The sequence below is a fragment of the Corvus brachyrhynchos genome, unplaced genomic scaffold (assembly GCF_000691975.1).
Source record: "Corvus brachyrhynchos isolate BGI_N302 unplaced genomic scaffold, ASM69197v1 scaffold142, whole genome shotgun sequence".
Lineage (NCBI taxonomy): Eukaryota > Metazoa > Chordata > Aves > Passeriformes > Corvidae > Corvus > Corvus brachyrhynchos.
In genome coordinates this window covers 3,630,652-3,646,291 of record NW_008237226.1, presented here as the reverse complement: position 1 = coordinate 3,646,291, position 15,640 = coordinate 3,630,652, and the positions used below count along the sequence as shown (strand labels likewise).

The following is a 15,640-nucleotide window of genomic DNA, read 5'->3' as shown; positions in this document are numbered from 1 at the left end:
GGTAGCCTTTGGAATGGGGCCGCGGTGTTAGCGCCTGGGTTTGGTCAGAATCAGTTCGTGGTGGTGTCTTCTGAAGCTGATGGTGTTTATTGTCACGTCCTTACAGCCCCACCCTTCTTCGCCCTCAGTTTTTGTTTTCTGGAGTCACATTGCAAGTCTCAGCGCTGTCGGTTTCACAGACATGGTCATTCTGCACTGGATTTAGTGCAGCCAATACTAAGGGATCAGAGGGTGGTCTGACCCAAACTCTTTTTGTCACTCAGGTTGATTTTGAAGAGTGAAAAATAATTCAGCATAAACAGTCTCTGGCCATTTTTGCTCACGGCTAAGAAAAAGCATTAGTTGCAGTAATGTTTAGCAGGCCTTTCCCAGCTGTGCATAAGGGATGGTTGTTCCTTTTTCCTCTTAAAATTCTTAATGTCCTAAAGTATGAGTTCTCCTAAGTCAGCATGTTGCCTATTTAATGTTTCTAGATGCTACCGTAATGTAAATCATTAGCTGTTTCTCTTCAGATATTTTGCTGTTCACATACCATCATTAAATCCTCTAACTGTATTTATCTTAACTGATGGTGAAAATGTCCATGCTGTTATTTATGTTGAGGTTTTTTTCAATATCTTTTCAGGTAGTCTTGATCCCAGGAAAAATACTGGACTAAGGGCATAGGAATCTGAAGACCTCTGTTTCTTCTAGAAGAGGTGGAGAAGCTAGAAACACTAACATTTAAAATCTGTGGAGGAATTAATCTGCAAAAATCATGTGCTTACTGATGCTATGGAATGATAAAGAGTGTTCATTTGCAGATGAAGAAAATGATCAGCTGGAAGGTGGAAATGGTCAGACATAACCTTCTTTCTGGAAGCTGATATATGAAGTAATTTAGCTTTAGGAAGTTTTCCATATAATTTCCATACAATTTTGTGATTACAGGAATTGTCACCTTGGTTTAAACAGAAGGGCGAGCAAAGCTTTTTCTTAAATCTAAAAGCCTCTATCCACTTTTTTCAGAAACTAAAGATATATTCCTTTCAGAAGCTCTGTTTGAATGAATTGTGCATCAGTTTGCAGCCCCACTGAAATAAAACTAAGTAAATTAATCCATATTATAGTTTATTTTTATCAGCTTTGTTACTTGGCTGTAGGCAAGACTGTGTTCTACTTTGCAGGGGGGAGATGAAAATCGGGTATTTTCTTGAAATCCATGTGGAATTCATAGAAGTGCAGTACCTGTTACAGCATGTTTTATAAATTACAGTGCTTGTCACTTTGAAATGGCTTTCTTTTTCAATTTCATATCTTTTCCAGAGTTTTAAATTTCTTTGGCCTTTTGTCTGGCTTGCAAAATGGGGAAGACAGTTACAAAGTGGAAAAAAAATACATTGCTTTTATTTTAAAGTTGGGTTAGAGAACAAGCTTATTTGTATCAAATCTATATGATGTGCTATTTTCCCCTTTCATGAAAAGGAAGCAGAATTATATCAGCCGTTGGCATTTCTCCAGCTAAAGAACAATAAATGAATAATGCAAAGCATCAGTGGATATGAGCACTGCATCCTGAAGTTTACTGTGCTGTTGGATGTTTTTTTCACCTGAACCTCTTCTTCCTGTTTATTCATTATTTCCAGTGATAAAGTAAGAAGGAGAGATGGGAAACCCGGAAAACATTGGAGATGCATATGTTGCTGTGATTCGTCCAAAAAATACTGCTAGCCTCAATTCTCGGGAATATCGAGCTAAATCCTATGAAGTAAAACTATTTCTTTTCTTTATGTCTTAGTTGTTTGGCTTTTTAAATAACATAGTAAATATGTAATAATATAACAGAAGAGAATGTAGCCTTGTTTTTTACTCTTTAACCTGCTACAGAGGTCATTCTGACTTCACCATCCTGCTCCTCAACATTTAGTACTTGAATTTTGTTACTACTTTTACAGTAGCATAATAAATAATAATAATAGTATTTTTTTAAAGTTCTGTGCTGTTTTCGGCTGTACTTAAACTCCTTTGGTCTCATTATTGTTTGAAAGATTTTGCTGCTTGAAGTTCCCATTGAAGGCCAAAAGAAAAAAAGAAAGAAAGTTTTGCTGGAAACTAAACTTCAAGGAGGCACTGAGATAACCCAGAGCATCCTGGATTATGTACTAGAAGCCACCAAACCAATTTCACCAGCCAATCAGGGTATTAAAGGTAAAAACATTTTAATCTAATATACTGTTGATAGCACCATAAAAATGGTTTTTTAATTGGCATGGCAAGGTTGTGCACAAGCATGAAATTAGTATTAAAAAAAAAGATATGTTTTGAGGTTCATCAAAAAAAACTGAGCCAACTGTGCAGCTAAAACCTTTAATTTACCTTTGTTTCTCTTTACCATCCAATATAAAATGCTTACTAAAAGATTTTTAATAAATGAATCTTTGTGCTGCTTCTTCCCCTCAAGTTTAGATTTATACCTAAACTTCCAGTAAACCAGATCAAAGTGGCTTTTGTATCCATAACTTCAGCTAAAACTTGACTTGAGCTAGAGAACTGATAGATTCTAAAGTCAGTTGTTCAGAAGACAGTATCTGTATGAAAGTATTTCTGGCATAACTGTATCACTTAGAGATGGAATTTGATGAGTACCTTTTTTTTTTGCCTTGTTACATAGCTGATCTAGCAAAGAACCTCACACTTGTGCTGACAAATTTGTTTTAGCCTCCCTATTACATTTCCAGATTGGTATAATGACTGAAGGACACTTTGCTGTGTACTTCATCTCTGTTGTTTACGGGGTAAAATGTTGCAGGTGGCAATAACTGCAGCTGAGTGGACTTAACAAAGCTTGTTATGCAGAGAATAACAGAATTAATACACATGGAGGAATACCTTGTAAAAGCAAAAACTCTGTTCCTTACATAGTTTGGAGAGTTTTAATTTGACTCACTCAGATGGCCCAAGCATTAACATGCCCAGCTCAGTTTGTACACTGCTAAAATATGCAGCTGAGGTCACAAAAGTTAAAAAGGACTACAGTCATGTCATTTTTTCATGTTAATGGGTATATATACATTTATGTTCTTTAGTTTTTCATATGTATTTATATTTTCTTCGCTTGTTTTAGATTATGTTTTTTTCCTAGAAATTAGGAAGATTGAGTCTGGTAAGCTTTCACATGGCCAACTCTGGATTGTTTTCTTTGTTTCAATGACTAATTAATTGTTTTGTGGTTTGTTTTTTGTTTTTAAATACTGTGCTAGGAAAGCGTGTAGTGTTAATGAAGAAGTTTCCTCTAGATGGAGAGAAGGCAGGCCAAGAGGCATCTCTTTACATTGTTCCAACTGTTGTGAAAGGTAACATTGAGCATGATTTGCGAAAGCTGCACCCATTTTAACAGAGGTTCACTTGAGGGTTTATTTTTTTATATGATGTGTTTAAGTTGTATATAGCTGTCTCGTTGATATATGAATATATGTATAATTATATGTATATGATACATTTATACAATATATTTTAATATATATGGATTTTTCTGTATTTAAACATTAAAAGTTGCAGTCAGGGGCAAAACTCACTGCATATTTTAAACTTTGAAGAAGTTACTTAAAATCAAGGAAGAGACCTTTGGTTTAATGTATTGCCTTTGTTTTTGTAACAATAACACACTTCTGGTTTAAGCAGTATTTGTGCCCTTGGTTATATTTCAAAACACAGGCCTTAACTTGTGTAGAATTTGCTGAATGCAACTGTAAGACATGCTACTCTGGTTAATGTTCTCTATTCAGAATGCTTAGTAAGTCTCTAAACAGTAAATAAAGTCTTTAGAAAGCAAAGTAAATTACTTGTCAGGAAAGTATTTTTAAAAATATTGAAGTAAAGTGTCTGTGTGCTGTTGGGGAAACTTCTTCATTTTTGCCTTAGTTATAGGACTTGCTAAAAACTATCAAATAGATACCATTGTGGAGTTAACAGTAACAATACATACCCCTCCTAGTCCTGGGTCATCTTCCTTTTTTTCTGGTAACAGTATGCATTTAACATTTATTCCTCATTTCCTCATTTGAGGAATAGTGACAGAATACTTAGGGGTTTTAAGGCTAACCTGTTGGATTGTGAATTGCTATGTAAGGATTGTATGCAATTGCTATCAATTATTATTTGGAGAAAATTAAGTCACTCTAGTCTAAAGTTAGAGGATAGTCTTAATTAGGGATGCATAACTACAAAAGATGTAGAAGGGAAAGTAAGATTCTTCTCACTGATGTGTCTTCAGAGTATGTTTCCTTTTTAGATAATACAAAATATACATACAGTCCCGGATGCCCTGTGTTCTACTGTTTACAAGACATCATGAGAGTCTGCAGTGAATCCAGCACACATTTTGCTACGCTTACTGCAAAAATGTTAATTGCCTTGGATAAGTAAGAGACACCATCAGTAAAAATACATTAAAATGAAAAGTTTGATATTTTATATCAAAATATAAATGTATATAAAAAAGATAATTTGTCAATGTAGTGCATATTTTTATAGCATTCTTGTGGTTAAGAAGGAAATCGTCATGGTATTTTCTTCACGTTTATCAGAAATTGAAACCTTGACAACATATTTCTAAAAGTCTTTTTTGCAAACTCAAGAGTGGTGTGTTTATCTAAATCAAGTAGCATTTTGGAAGTTCATGCTCACAGTGAATGTTTTGTAAAATCATAATATTTAATCTTCTGTAAATGACATAATTGTCATCTGTAAGAGCATTTGCCAGAGTGTAGTAAAAATATCCTGTAATTGTATACCATTAAGATTTGCATTTAAATTAAATCTCCCTGTAGAAGGGGAGTGCATCTTACCCCGACACACAAATTTATTTGCAGTAGGGAGTTAACTTTCAGAAAGGTGATTAGTTGTTTAAGCCAGATTTATAGTATTTTGAAATTTGAGTACATGAACAGGGTTTTCAGGGTTTTTATTGTTTTGGTGGTTTTTTTTCTTTTTTTTTTTTTTTTTTAAAGTACCCTTAACCTAGAAATACCAGACACACTTATGTATGAACTTACTTGCAGTAATAAAGTTAGCTGAAACTTCTAGCTAATGTAAAAAATCATGTTACAGGCTATTACCTAAAAGGTTCTGTGTGTAGAGTTTTTACAGTTTATTAATAGAGTTGTAGTATTTCCATATATACCATCATAGCAGTTACATTTATTTGCTGCTTACTGAATGCCTTCAGGCTCTAAGTTCTGCTTAGAAGTGTTTCAAGCCTCACAGGAAGCCTTGGAGGTATAATAGAAAATAGTTTATATTTTTTGTTCTCTATGTACATAATCTGAAACAATACTTCTCAAAGATTCAAACTGCCATAACTAATTTATCTACCAAATCTTTAGAGAAAATGCCTGAAAATACATTAGAAGGTGTTTATAGCACAATGACTATGATTTTACTGTTCTTTCTGCCAGGACCATGAGTAAGTGAAGGGAATGCCGCTTTTGCAGGACATTACAGCTTGGACCTAGGACTTAAAAATAGGCCTAAGCATATGCACTGAACTGCAGGTTACCTTCTGCCATCCATACGTATGTTTCTGGGACAGACAAGATTCAAGTGGTCTGTCAGTGGATGTCCAAAGGATGTACTTCTCTTTCTTCTCTACGTCCAGGCTCAATCACTAAACAGAATTTATTGTATTTCAGCAAAGCACATTTTTACCTCAAGGTTGTGAGAAAGCATGTGCAGAAACCTAAATACAATCCTGGCTTCAGAACTTTAATGCACCACTTAATTTAACACTTAAACAATTTAACAATTTGGTAAAAATGTATTTGTTCAAAACTTGAGATGAACAACTTGTCCTGAGGAAAAAATGCAGCAGGTGTACAGTACTGACTTCCCTCAGTAGCACAGAATAAGAGAGCTCTAAAGCTCTTCAATACTGTCAGTAGCAGTGCACTGAGAAGAGAATAAATGTCAGCACAGCTTTCTAAAAAGGCAGGTGGTAGCCTATGTGAAAGAGACTTAGCAGTTTGGAAACTGGACCTTCTGGTTTTTTGCCTTCTCCTGTCTTTCCCTAATGAAACATGTGAGTTGGAAGGCTTAAGTCAGTACAGATATTGAAACTCACCCTTAAAAAAACTGCTTTAAGTTCCAAAATTTGTTCAGAGTAGTAATATTAATAAAATACATGAAATGGTGACATGTTGGTGTGGTTTTTTGGTTATAACCAGTGTTACTCTTAGTGTATGATTTCCTTTTCTTTGAGAGTTTGAGACAGGAAATTGAGCAAATACGACTGTTTAACTGAGTGTGGTTAACAAATTTCACATTCAGGGAGGAATTTAGTCTTATAAAATTGGCTGTCCACCTTATAATTCTTTTTTTTATTTCAAATGTGGGATTATCATATATGCAATCCTTAATCAAAGAAAAAAATGGCATGAACAAAATAATCCTTTTCTACCTGAAAATTAGTTACTTGCCCATTCTCTCCTGCAGGTGGTTGGATGAACGGCACACCCAGTCTCACTCCATCCCAGCTTTATTCAGACCATCTCCTCTTGAGAGAATTAAAACAAATGTGATAAACCCTGCCTATGCTATAGAACCTGGTCAAACAGAGAGCTCGTTACACATGGGTTATACTGCCCTGGAAATAAAGAGTAAAATGCTGGCATTGGAGAAAGCAGATATGTGTATCTATAATCCTTTGTTTGGATCTGACCTTCAGTACACCAATAGGGTAAGAACTATATTTTCATTTTATATTTGTGAAACATGAATACATTTTCATTTTAAAGTTCACTCATTTATTTGATATGAGTGTGTGCTCACATCAGAGTTGTTTATTTAGCAGTAAGTGTGCACTAGTTTTTCAAATCCTCATATTTGATCATAACTCTCTTTCCTTATAAAATGTTACCAATTCTAACTTTGGTTTCAAGAGAATACCCAACCTGGACGGGGGATTGTGTAGCCAAATCTCAGTAAGATATTTTTTCAGTTGTGTTTAAATTATGTCTTCACAGGTTGACAAGGTGGTAATAAATCCATACTTTGGCCTTGGAGCCCCAGACTATTCAAAGATTCAGATTCCTAAAAGAGAAAAGTGGCAACGTAGCATGAGCAGTGTCACAGAGGACAAGTATTATGTTACATTCCTTTTTAATTATCGGATAATTTTGTTTTGTTTTATTACAGTAGCGCTTGGTAGACTTAGAATGAGATTCCTATTACTTTAGGCTTCTCTGGATAAATACATATTTTAAATGAAATTCTATTTGAAGCCTCTTAAGTATTGAAACACAACAGTTAAAGGATGAATCAAGAAAGGTGTAAATTTTAAAAATTAGAGAAGCATTTCTTATTGTAGTAAATACAGCTGTGGCTTGATTACTGCATGACAAAAAAACTATTTGTATGAGTACTGGCACATTTTAGCTGCATGAACTTCTCTTTTAGTCTTCATGTAGATCTATGGTTAGTGCTATGTTAGTAATTTTTAAAAAGTTGATGTTCTCAACAATTGTAATATTTCTGAATGGTGTTTTTCCTGTTTCCCCTTTTAATTCATAGGGAGCACCAGTGGGTAGATGATTTCCCTCTTCACCGCAGTGCTTGTGAAGGTGACTCTGATTTACTAAGCCACCTTCTGGATAAAAAGTTTTCTGTTAATCAGTTGGATAGTGACCACTGGGCACCAATCCATTATGCATGCTGGTGAGTCAAGGATAGTTTTGCCAATCAAGTGCATTCTAGCTGTCATGATTCTTTACCACTATCATTTATGGAATTTATCAGCCTCAAAAAGAAGAAATAAAAAAACCCCTCTAGATTTTTTATGCTTTGATTATAATATATGTTAGTGTTAATCTTCTGAAGGTTTTGAGATAATTTTAATTTGAATGGGGGAGACCAGTTGTGGAGATCATGTCATCACTTACCTATTGCCTCTTGTATCGCTCCTGATATTTATTCTAATTCCTATGGGAGGCACTGGGTCTACTTTAGCCTGGTAACTTTCAGAGTCTTCATTGGCTAAAGCCTGTGAGCAGTTTTACAGCACAGCAGTAGCTGAGCTGAGCATGTTTTGGTGCTGGTCAAGCTCTGAGTGGGAAGCTGGACTGGGTGATTTACAGAGGTCTGTAAAATTACAGCGTGTCTGACTATAACTCTGACTTAATCTGTAACTGCTTGAAAGCTTTCCTCAGTCATAAAAATGCTTTTGTTTTATCTTTATGGAAGTTAGTTTTTTGTATATATAATGGTCAGTATGTCTGATGATATGAATAACATGGAAATCAAGCTAGGTTATAAAAAACCCACGATCTTACTTGCTTTTTAGTGTTTGTCAGAAAGTTTGTAAATACTTTATAACACAAGTATACACAAGAGTTACCAGTTATAAGCGTGGGCATTAAGAATCTCAGGATCCATCTGCATGACAATCAGAAGCTGAACTCTGATTCTCACACTGATTATTTTTTCCGGACAAAGCTGGATTCTGTTCTGCCATGACTGAATTGCTACAACTACCCAAACTTAGCTAGTTTAAAGCAAGGTTCACTTTGTCTGTAAGGAATCCAATCAATGGTTACTAGACCAGTGATTACCAAAGAAGTGTAGAACTGATATTAATTTCTACAAGCTTAGTTATGTTCCATTGTGTCTGGTGTAATGTGAAAGCTAAAAATTCTTTGGTGTGGAAAAAACCACTTTTTCATAATTAGAGCTAGCTGCAAAAAATTATTTTATATTTGCTGTGTCTGTTCTGACTTAAACACATCTGCAGGTATGGAAAAGTTGAAGCCACTCGAATGCTGTTGGAGAAAGGGAAATGCAATCCAAATCTTTTGAATGGTCAACTTAGCTCTCCTCTTCATTTTGCCGCTGGAGGTGGGCATGCTGAAATAGTACAAATTCTACTAAATCATCCTGAAATTGACAGAGTAAGTTCTGTTTGTATATAGAAATAGCAGTTCTAGCAACAGTTTCTAGCTTGTGCATGAGAAGTATTTTTGTGTCCGGATCACAATGTATAAACACAACTATCTTGTTAAGGGATTACTAAAAAATTGTTAAATATTTTTCCTTACCTCTACTTTTCCCATTGTGTACCAATTAAATGTTTGAACTCTGGTACCAAGGAATTTAATTATCTCAAAAATGTGTTAAATGTTTACCTGTCTGCAGCAAAATCAGTGTAGAATCAGTGTTTCTCTTTATGTTTGTAGCACATTACTGATCAACAAGGAAGATCTCCACTGAATGTCTGTGAAGAGAACAAACAAAATGAGTGGGAAGAAGCTGCAAAACTACTGAAGGAAGCCATAAATAAACCTGTATGAGTTTCTTTTCTAAATTGTGTAAAGTTTATATTTAATTTGCACTTAGTCTTGTAGAAGAGCTAGGGTCGCTTTTAGCTGTTACTGGAAATTGCAGCACATTGAAATTAGTGTAAATATTGGCAAACTGACATTTTGTCTCTTTAAATGTTTTTGTTCTGTTTCATGGCTCAGAAGTACATGTAAGACATGTAAACATGATACTCCAATTTATTTGTAGGAGCATCACATCAGCTACTGATTTTATGTCCATTTTTTATCATGCGACCATCAGCTTTCTTTATGCATTGTCATCTTATATGTTGATAAACAGGAGCATTCAGCTGCTTAAATGTAGGCTTCTATGAAATAGGCTTTTCATCAGTTAGTCAGTGTATGCTTCCTTGGCAGCCAGAGGAGATTTAGCCAAGATAGGAAACAAAATTTACAATGCAATTCCTCTCATCCTGAAGTAGATTTAAAATTAGACAAATGATATAAACCCACTTGTTTTTTTTCTTTGACTTCAGATGCAACCTGTATTTCTGTAAGTAGGTGGTACTAAACCTGTCAGTTTTTCAAGATGTTTTAAATTTTCTTCATTTCAGTCTGCATGAATAATCTTCCAAAATAATTAAGAAAGGAACTGACCTTGATTTTAGGGATCCTATTATGCAGTAGATCACATGAAGGTGTGTGTGTCTAATGGCTCTAAAGACTAATGCACACGTTTTAAGTAGATTTCAGAGTGTAGTGCATGATACTATGTTGTTATTTATTACTACTTAATCAATACAATAAATAAACTCCCCTTATAGATTACTACAGTAGGAATGATAGTAACTACTGCAACAAAAATAGACCACATTTTTAGTCAGTTGTCCAAGGCATCCATCTTTTTTTTCCAAAAGTTTTTAGGAACTTCATTCTTGATGACTTAGTAGATTTGAGGAAGGGAAATAACAAATTCCTGAAATGTTTTTATTCAAGCAGCTGAAACATCTAACCTGTTACAGAAATGAAAACAGAACATTTTATTGATTTATGACTTGTGTACATGTGCTCTAAGCACCTGATTTATGTTTATGTATTTCTTTCAGAAGGCATACTGTGGGCTCACATGCAATTCAGTGAAAGCTATGGGGGTTCTGAAGGGGGAAATGATTTATTATTTAATAGATTTATTTAGATTGTACTACAGGAGCACTGTAAGATTTAGTGAGATTATATTCTTTTTGTAGTGGGTTCTGAGTAAAGAGTGGTGCTTCCCTCTAAAAACAAGTCTTTTTAGTACAGAGGGGAAAAATTCATAACCTGCCAGTAATAGCAAGGTGAACATTTTGGGATATGCATAGGCAGCTGAGCCCAGATCCCTTGGAGAGGTTTTAAATACCTACTTGCCTTTGAGTTCAACAGAAGTCCTCAAAATACCAGCAAGATCTTTCTTGGAGTTACTGTTGTAAACTGCACAGTATAAGAACTTGCACAGGACGCAAAACAAGCAGATTTGGTAAATAATAAAAATGCAGGAGTTGTGCAGTGTTCTTTTTCCCAACATTATAGATGTTGTTGAATTATGGTAAAACTGCTTTCCTCTCTAGAAGCACCAACAGAAAGGATTTTAACAAATTGTTTGTTTAATATGTTCCCATTTTTCTGTAGTATGAAAAGGCACGGATTTATCGTATGGATGGGTCGTATCGCTCTGTCGAGCTGAAACACGGAAACAACACAACTGTCCAGCAAATAATGGAGGGCATGCGCTTGTCTCAAGAAACTCAGCAGTACTTCACTATCTGGATCTGTTCTGAGAACCTCAGTAAGTAAAAAGGACAATGGTTATAGTTGAGGGTTTATAATAGTTTATTTCTGCTTGCCTTTAGGAAAAAGTAATGCTGTCTTAGGAGAGTAGGAAACATGCTCTCTGACAGGCTTTACAGCCTGATGTCTCCAAACTGCTTTCAGAGCCGTGGAGAGCTTCTCTGTTTTAACTTTTACTTTGGATACCCTCAGTAGGTCTGGCTGTATCACTCTGGTACCTATCATGTATTTCATCCAGGAAGATGAGGCTGTTCCAGGTTGCCTTTCTGTTACAGGGCACCTTGGCTATCATAGGCCTTACTAGTAGCTTATCCTGGTTTTATATGTATTTTTCTTCCCAGAGTATCTGAATTTGGATGCATGTAGTTGTTTTTACCATGTTTAGTCTTTTTAAAACTACTAATTAAAGTAAGATGATTAATGTTTTTTCATTAGGTCCTTTATTAATATGATTTTTCCTGTCTTTTACACCAAAATAATTTTTGATAAACAAGTTTTCAGATATATTTGATGGGAGAAAATTCTGATGTAAAATGTCATGTTTATATTTGCGGTATTTTTTTGTATTTCTGGTCTAAATAAAAAAGATATTATAATTTTTATTTGAGATATATAGCAAAAGATAAATAGAAGCCGAAAAGAGTCAACGAGAGCAGTTGGGTTTTTTCAGATAATGTGGTCAGCAGTACTGCTGCAAGATGATAGCTATGGGACACATTGTGGATAACAAAGCTCAATTGAGGTCTGGTAGGATACTGTGTTGACTGTGTCATTAACACAGAAGTCTTGCATTTAAAACTTTATTTACTGTTGCCAATGCTCCACTCCAGTGGCATTGTTACTTTTTTTTAAAAAAATAGCTCTAAATGTTGCAGGAAATGTTTTGTTCATTCTTCTTTAATCTTTTTCTTCCGGACTCATGCCATTTGCCTTTTTACTTTGCTGTATTGCCACATGACTGCTGTAACCCTCAACTAAACATAGATGTTAATGTGAAGAAAAGGAAGTGTTTGAGGGTTAAAGTCTTGCTGTGTTCGCCTTTTCTAAATACGTATGTGATGTTTTCATAGAATCATTGAGGTATTACCCTTGCATTTGAGGGGAAGAGCTCACTGATACATTGGTTGTGTAAAAGTGAGTAATTCTCTAGGTATTTAGCCTAGATTTGAAAATGAGATCCTGATTTATGGCTTCAAACAACTGGTGGACAAGTTTCATTATGAAGTATGTTACAGTTTGTGTTCAGCTGTAAGGACTGTGAGATTCCTGCTTGTAGGACACATGATGCTTTTCTGTGTTAGAATGTGAAATGGATAAGTTAAATGAACAGATTGTTCTCAGTGAACATATCTATTTAAGGTTTTCATGTAATGTGAAATGCCACAGTGTGAAAGCCAGAGCAGTGAGGATGAGGCAGATACAGCCTCCTAGAACCTCACTCCTAGAAAAAGCTAAGCAATTATCCAAGGACAGGCAGAGTGAGTGAGTGAGCCAAAGGTACAGACTGTAGTACGTAGTAGGACTGTAGTTGAAAGCTCTGTATTAATTTCTCAGCTCTCATATACACAAGAGAACATGAAACAATGATTGACTTTAGCCTGTTTAGAATCAAGACATTTACAGATTAAAAAGAAGAATGTTCTGAAAAGTTTATGGTTTTTATGTATGTACAAAAAACTGAAATACATTTATAAGATAAGTTGTATGTGTATTTTTGTGTCAGAAATAAGATCATTGGACTTTGTATTTCTGCTGTAATAATAGAGACAACAGTCTCTCATGCTTTATTATTGTGTTTTTAAGGTCAGTCTTGGTACTCCAATAAATTTTTAAATACCGCTTCACTCCTGAGAAACTGAAAATAATGAAGTTTCAACACTATTACATTTAGTGAATTGATGCTAAGAGTTTTGTCAATAAATCCATATTTTCAAAACCTTTTCTATATAGCAGTTTAGAAAACATAGGGAAAATGTCTGGTAATGAGTCCTCAATTTCAGATACTCTAGGTTTGGTGCAGCATTTAATCATTTATGTTATGTGTGTGTGTATATGGGGTTATTCCGTTTGTGTATTTAGAAACAAACCCTGTTATTTTTCAGGTCTCCAGCTGAAGCCATATCACAAGCCTTTGCAGCATATTCGAGACTGGCCTGAAATATTCACTGAATTGACAAACTTGGATCCTCAAAGGGAAACTTCACAGCTTTTCCTGAGAAGGGATGTGAGACTTCCACTGGAAATAGAAAAAAAGGTCAGCACTTGGAAGTGGATGAAATCATGGTCAGACTCAGAACACTTTGACGGTCAACGCTCAGTGTGTATAGTAACTGTAGTAATTTCCAAACTTATTTAAACCTGACATCTCCTTTTCTGTGCCTTCCTGCCATCTCTTTGTTCTCTCTCTCTTTCTCACCCTCTCAGCTGGGTTTATCCAATGTCTCTGTGTGTCAGTCTCTGTCTGTCATACAGCAAAAAACAACCTGCCTGATTTTCTTCCTTGTGCTGTTGTTTTTCAGTTATTCAATTGGTCGATTTCAATGGGATTATTCAAACATATTATTCAAAATGAATTCATGGGGGAAAAATCCACAGATATCAGTATTTCTGGGAACTTTTTGATTGGGCATGGTGTGCTAGTTGCCTTTCATTTGTGTATTAGATCAGTGAAGTGTTGAAGTAAGTGTTGTTAATGAAAATATGTCATTTTTTCTATTACAAAGTACCACTAAAATGTACAGTTCAGTCAGGATCAGACCTTTGTCTTCTGTCTCTGAATCAGTGAGAAATTGTATTTATAGTTTCTAAGCTCATTTTCCTTTTTACAAAGAAATAATATTATTTACATCTTTTTAACAGATTGAGGATCCGTTGGCTATTCTTATACTTTTTGATGAGGCCAGATATAATTTACTGAAAGGTTTTTATACATCACCTGATGCAAAGCTGATTACACTGGCAAGTCTGCTTCTGCAAATAGTCTATGGAAATTATGAGAGCAAGAAACATAAACAGGGCTTTCTAAAGTAAGTATTTGTGTTTAAAACTTAAAATTCTGGGTTAGATTAAGTATTTTTAGATAGCACTTACTATGGAACTCTCAGTCTTTAAGTATGATACATTTGTTGGTTTTCTCCATCACTGAGCTGTAGTTCAGGGTAATCATGTAACCCTTGCAGCATTAATAGAAGTCAGACATCGTGTGTGAAAATGTATTAATCTTAATTATTACAGTCTTAGAGGGATGGAGGTTCTGGAGTGTGTAAAATCGGACCTGAGATACAGTAATACCACAATGAACAACAGTATTCACTTGAAGGATTCTGACAGGGACTGAGGCTTTGAGCAATGCTGAAGAAACATCTTACTGTGGCGGTTAGACCAGTGTCTGGGATTGACTTTCCTTCTTTGGACAGACCATGTAGCAATATAGTTTCTGTCATCTGTAGGAGAACTGCTGTACTAAATTGGTCAAAAGCATAGCACTAGTAGGGCTCAGCCAGATGGTATTTTTCTCTCCCCTTCTCTCTGCATGCCAGCACAACAGTAGCTTAGCTATTTTGGGATGGCTTGTTCTTCCCACGTACGCTTCTACAGAAGTATCTGAGCCCATGAAGATTCCAGTTCTCTACTGTGTGCACCTTCGCCCCCTGCCATCTCCACCTCACTTCATTCATGGAACAGCAGCTGTGCTATTCTGGAATGCTGCTATGCTTTTCAGCTTCTCTTACTCACAGTGTCAAGTGAGCTGTCTTGGCTTGGCGGTTTTTTTGTGTATTGTTTTGCAGTTACACAGCCGGTAGATGGAGCATAAGGAGAACGGGGTTTAAGTGGGACTGCCCACCCACACGAGTGTGCAGTTCAGTGCAGCTCAGTTTTGTATGAAACTACTCCCTGCTGACTCCCAGCAGCTGCAGGGTGATGTTCCTCTCCACACTGAGGCATATCAGTACTGTGGTTCAAAGTTCATCCTGCTCCATGGAAGTGTTTGGCTCTACAGACAGGACTACCTGCAAAGATAGTTTGGGCTAGATAAAAAGCCATTTGGGCATGCTCTCCATCCATATTCACATTGTTCTTCATATAGATGAAGAGTTTTTGATATTTTTTTTTTTTTGTAGTTGACATAAATGTTTATTGGAAGAGTGGTAATGCCAAAAATATATCCAGGCTGTTGTTTGTATGAGAGTATCCTTGACCTTAAAGATCTGATGCATGGTCCTGTGCAGGGCTTTTGCTTGTAGATCATATATGCTGTTACTGCCAAATACAGTTGTAGCGGGTTCGGTTTGTCCCGGGCGGAAACACCAATTTAGTGTAGTGGTTTGGTCTAAAATACTCATTACTGTTTACCTTCTGTGAGATAAGAATTAGGAGAAATGCAAAGCAGGCAGCAAACTTGAAAGAATATAAAGAAGTTTATTAACAGACCTAAAAGAAGAAAAAAAAATCATACCACACCTTCAGATCTCCTCCTCCTCCCACCTTCCTCCCTTCTCCCACTGACAATGTTCAAAGACAACCCT

General features: G+C 35.7%; 1 protein-coding gene across 3 annotated transcripts in view; it reads left to right on the top strand.

Annotated features, from left to right (window-relative positions):
* The first annotated feature begins 359 nt into the window (after positions 1 to 359).
* KRIT1 (KRIT1, ankyrin repeat containing) overlaps positions 360 to 15,640 on the top strand; it is a 22,713-nt gene continuing 7,432 nt past the window's right edge. The window contains exons 1-13 of one of the 3 annotated variants that reach the window (XM_017729282.1): positions 360 to 698; positions 1,626 to 1,747; positions 2,028 to 2,187; positions 3,240 to 3,332; positions 4,271 to 4,400; positions 6,469 to 6,712; positions 6,999 to 7,114; positions 7,546 to 7,689; positions 8,762 to 8,918; positions 9,204 to 9,311; positions 10,956 to 11,112; positions 13,217 to 13,368; positions 13,974 to 14,140. In XM_017729282.1, coding sequence (XP_017584771.1) covers positions 1,646 to 1,747; positions 2,028 to 2,187; positions 3,240 to 3,332; positions 4,271 to 4,400; positions 6,469 to 6,712; positions 6,999 to 7,114; positions 7,546 to 7,689; positions 8,762 to 8,918; positions 9,204 to 9,311; positions 10,956 to 11,112; positions 13,217 to 13,368; positions 13,974 to 14,140 — 1,730 coding nt within the window. In that variant the 5' untranslated portion in view covers positions 360 to 698; positions 1,626 to 1,645. Of the gene's footprint in view, positions 875 to 1,625; positions 1,748 to 2,027; positions 2,188 to 3,239; positions 3,333 to 4,270; positions 4,401 to 6,468; positions 6,713 to 6,998; positions 7,115 to 7,545; positions 7,690 to 8,761; positions 8,919 to 9,203; positions 9,312 to 10,955; positions 11,113 to 13,216; positions 13,369 to 13,973; positions 14,141 to 15,640 lie in introns of all 3 variants that reach the window. The other 2 variants (XM_017729280.1, XM_017729281.1) reach the window with 2 other exon arrangements.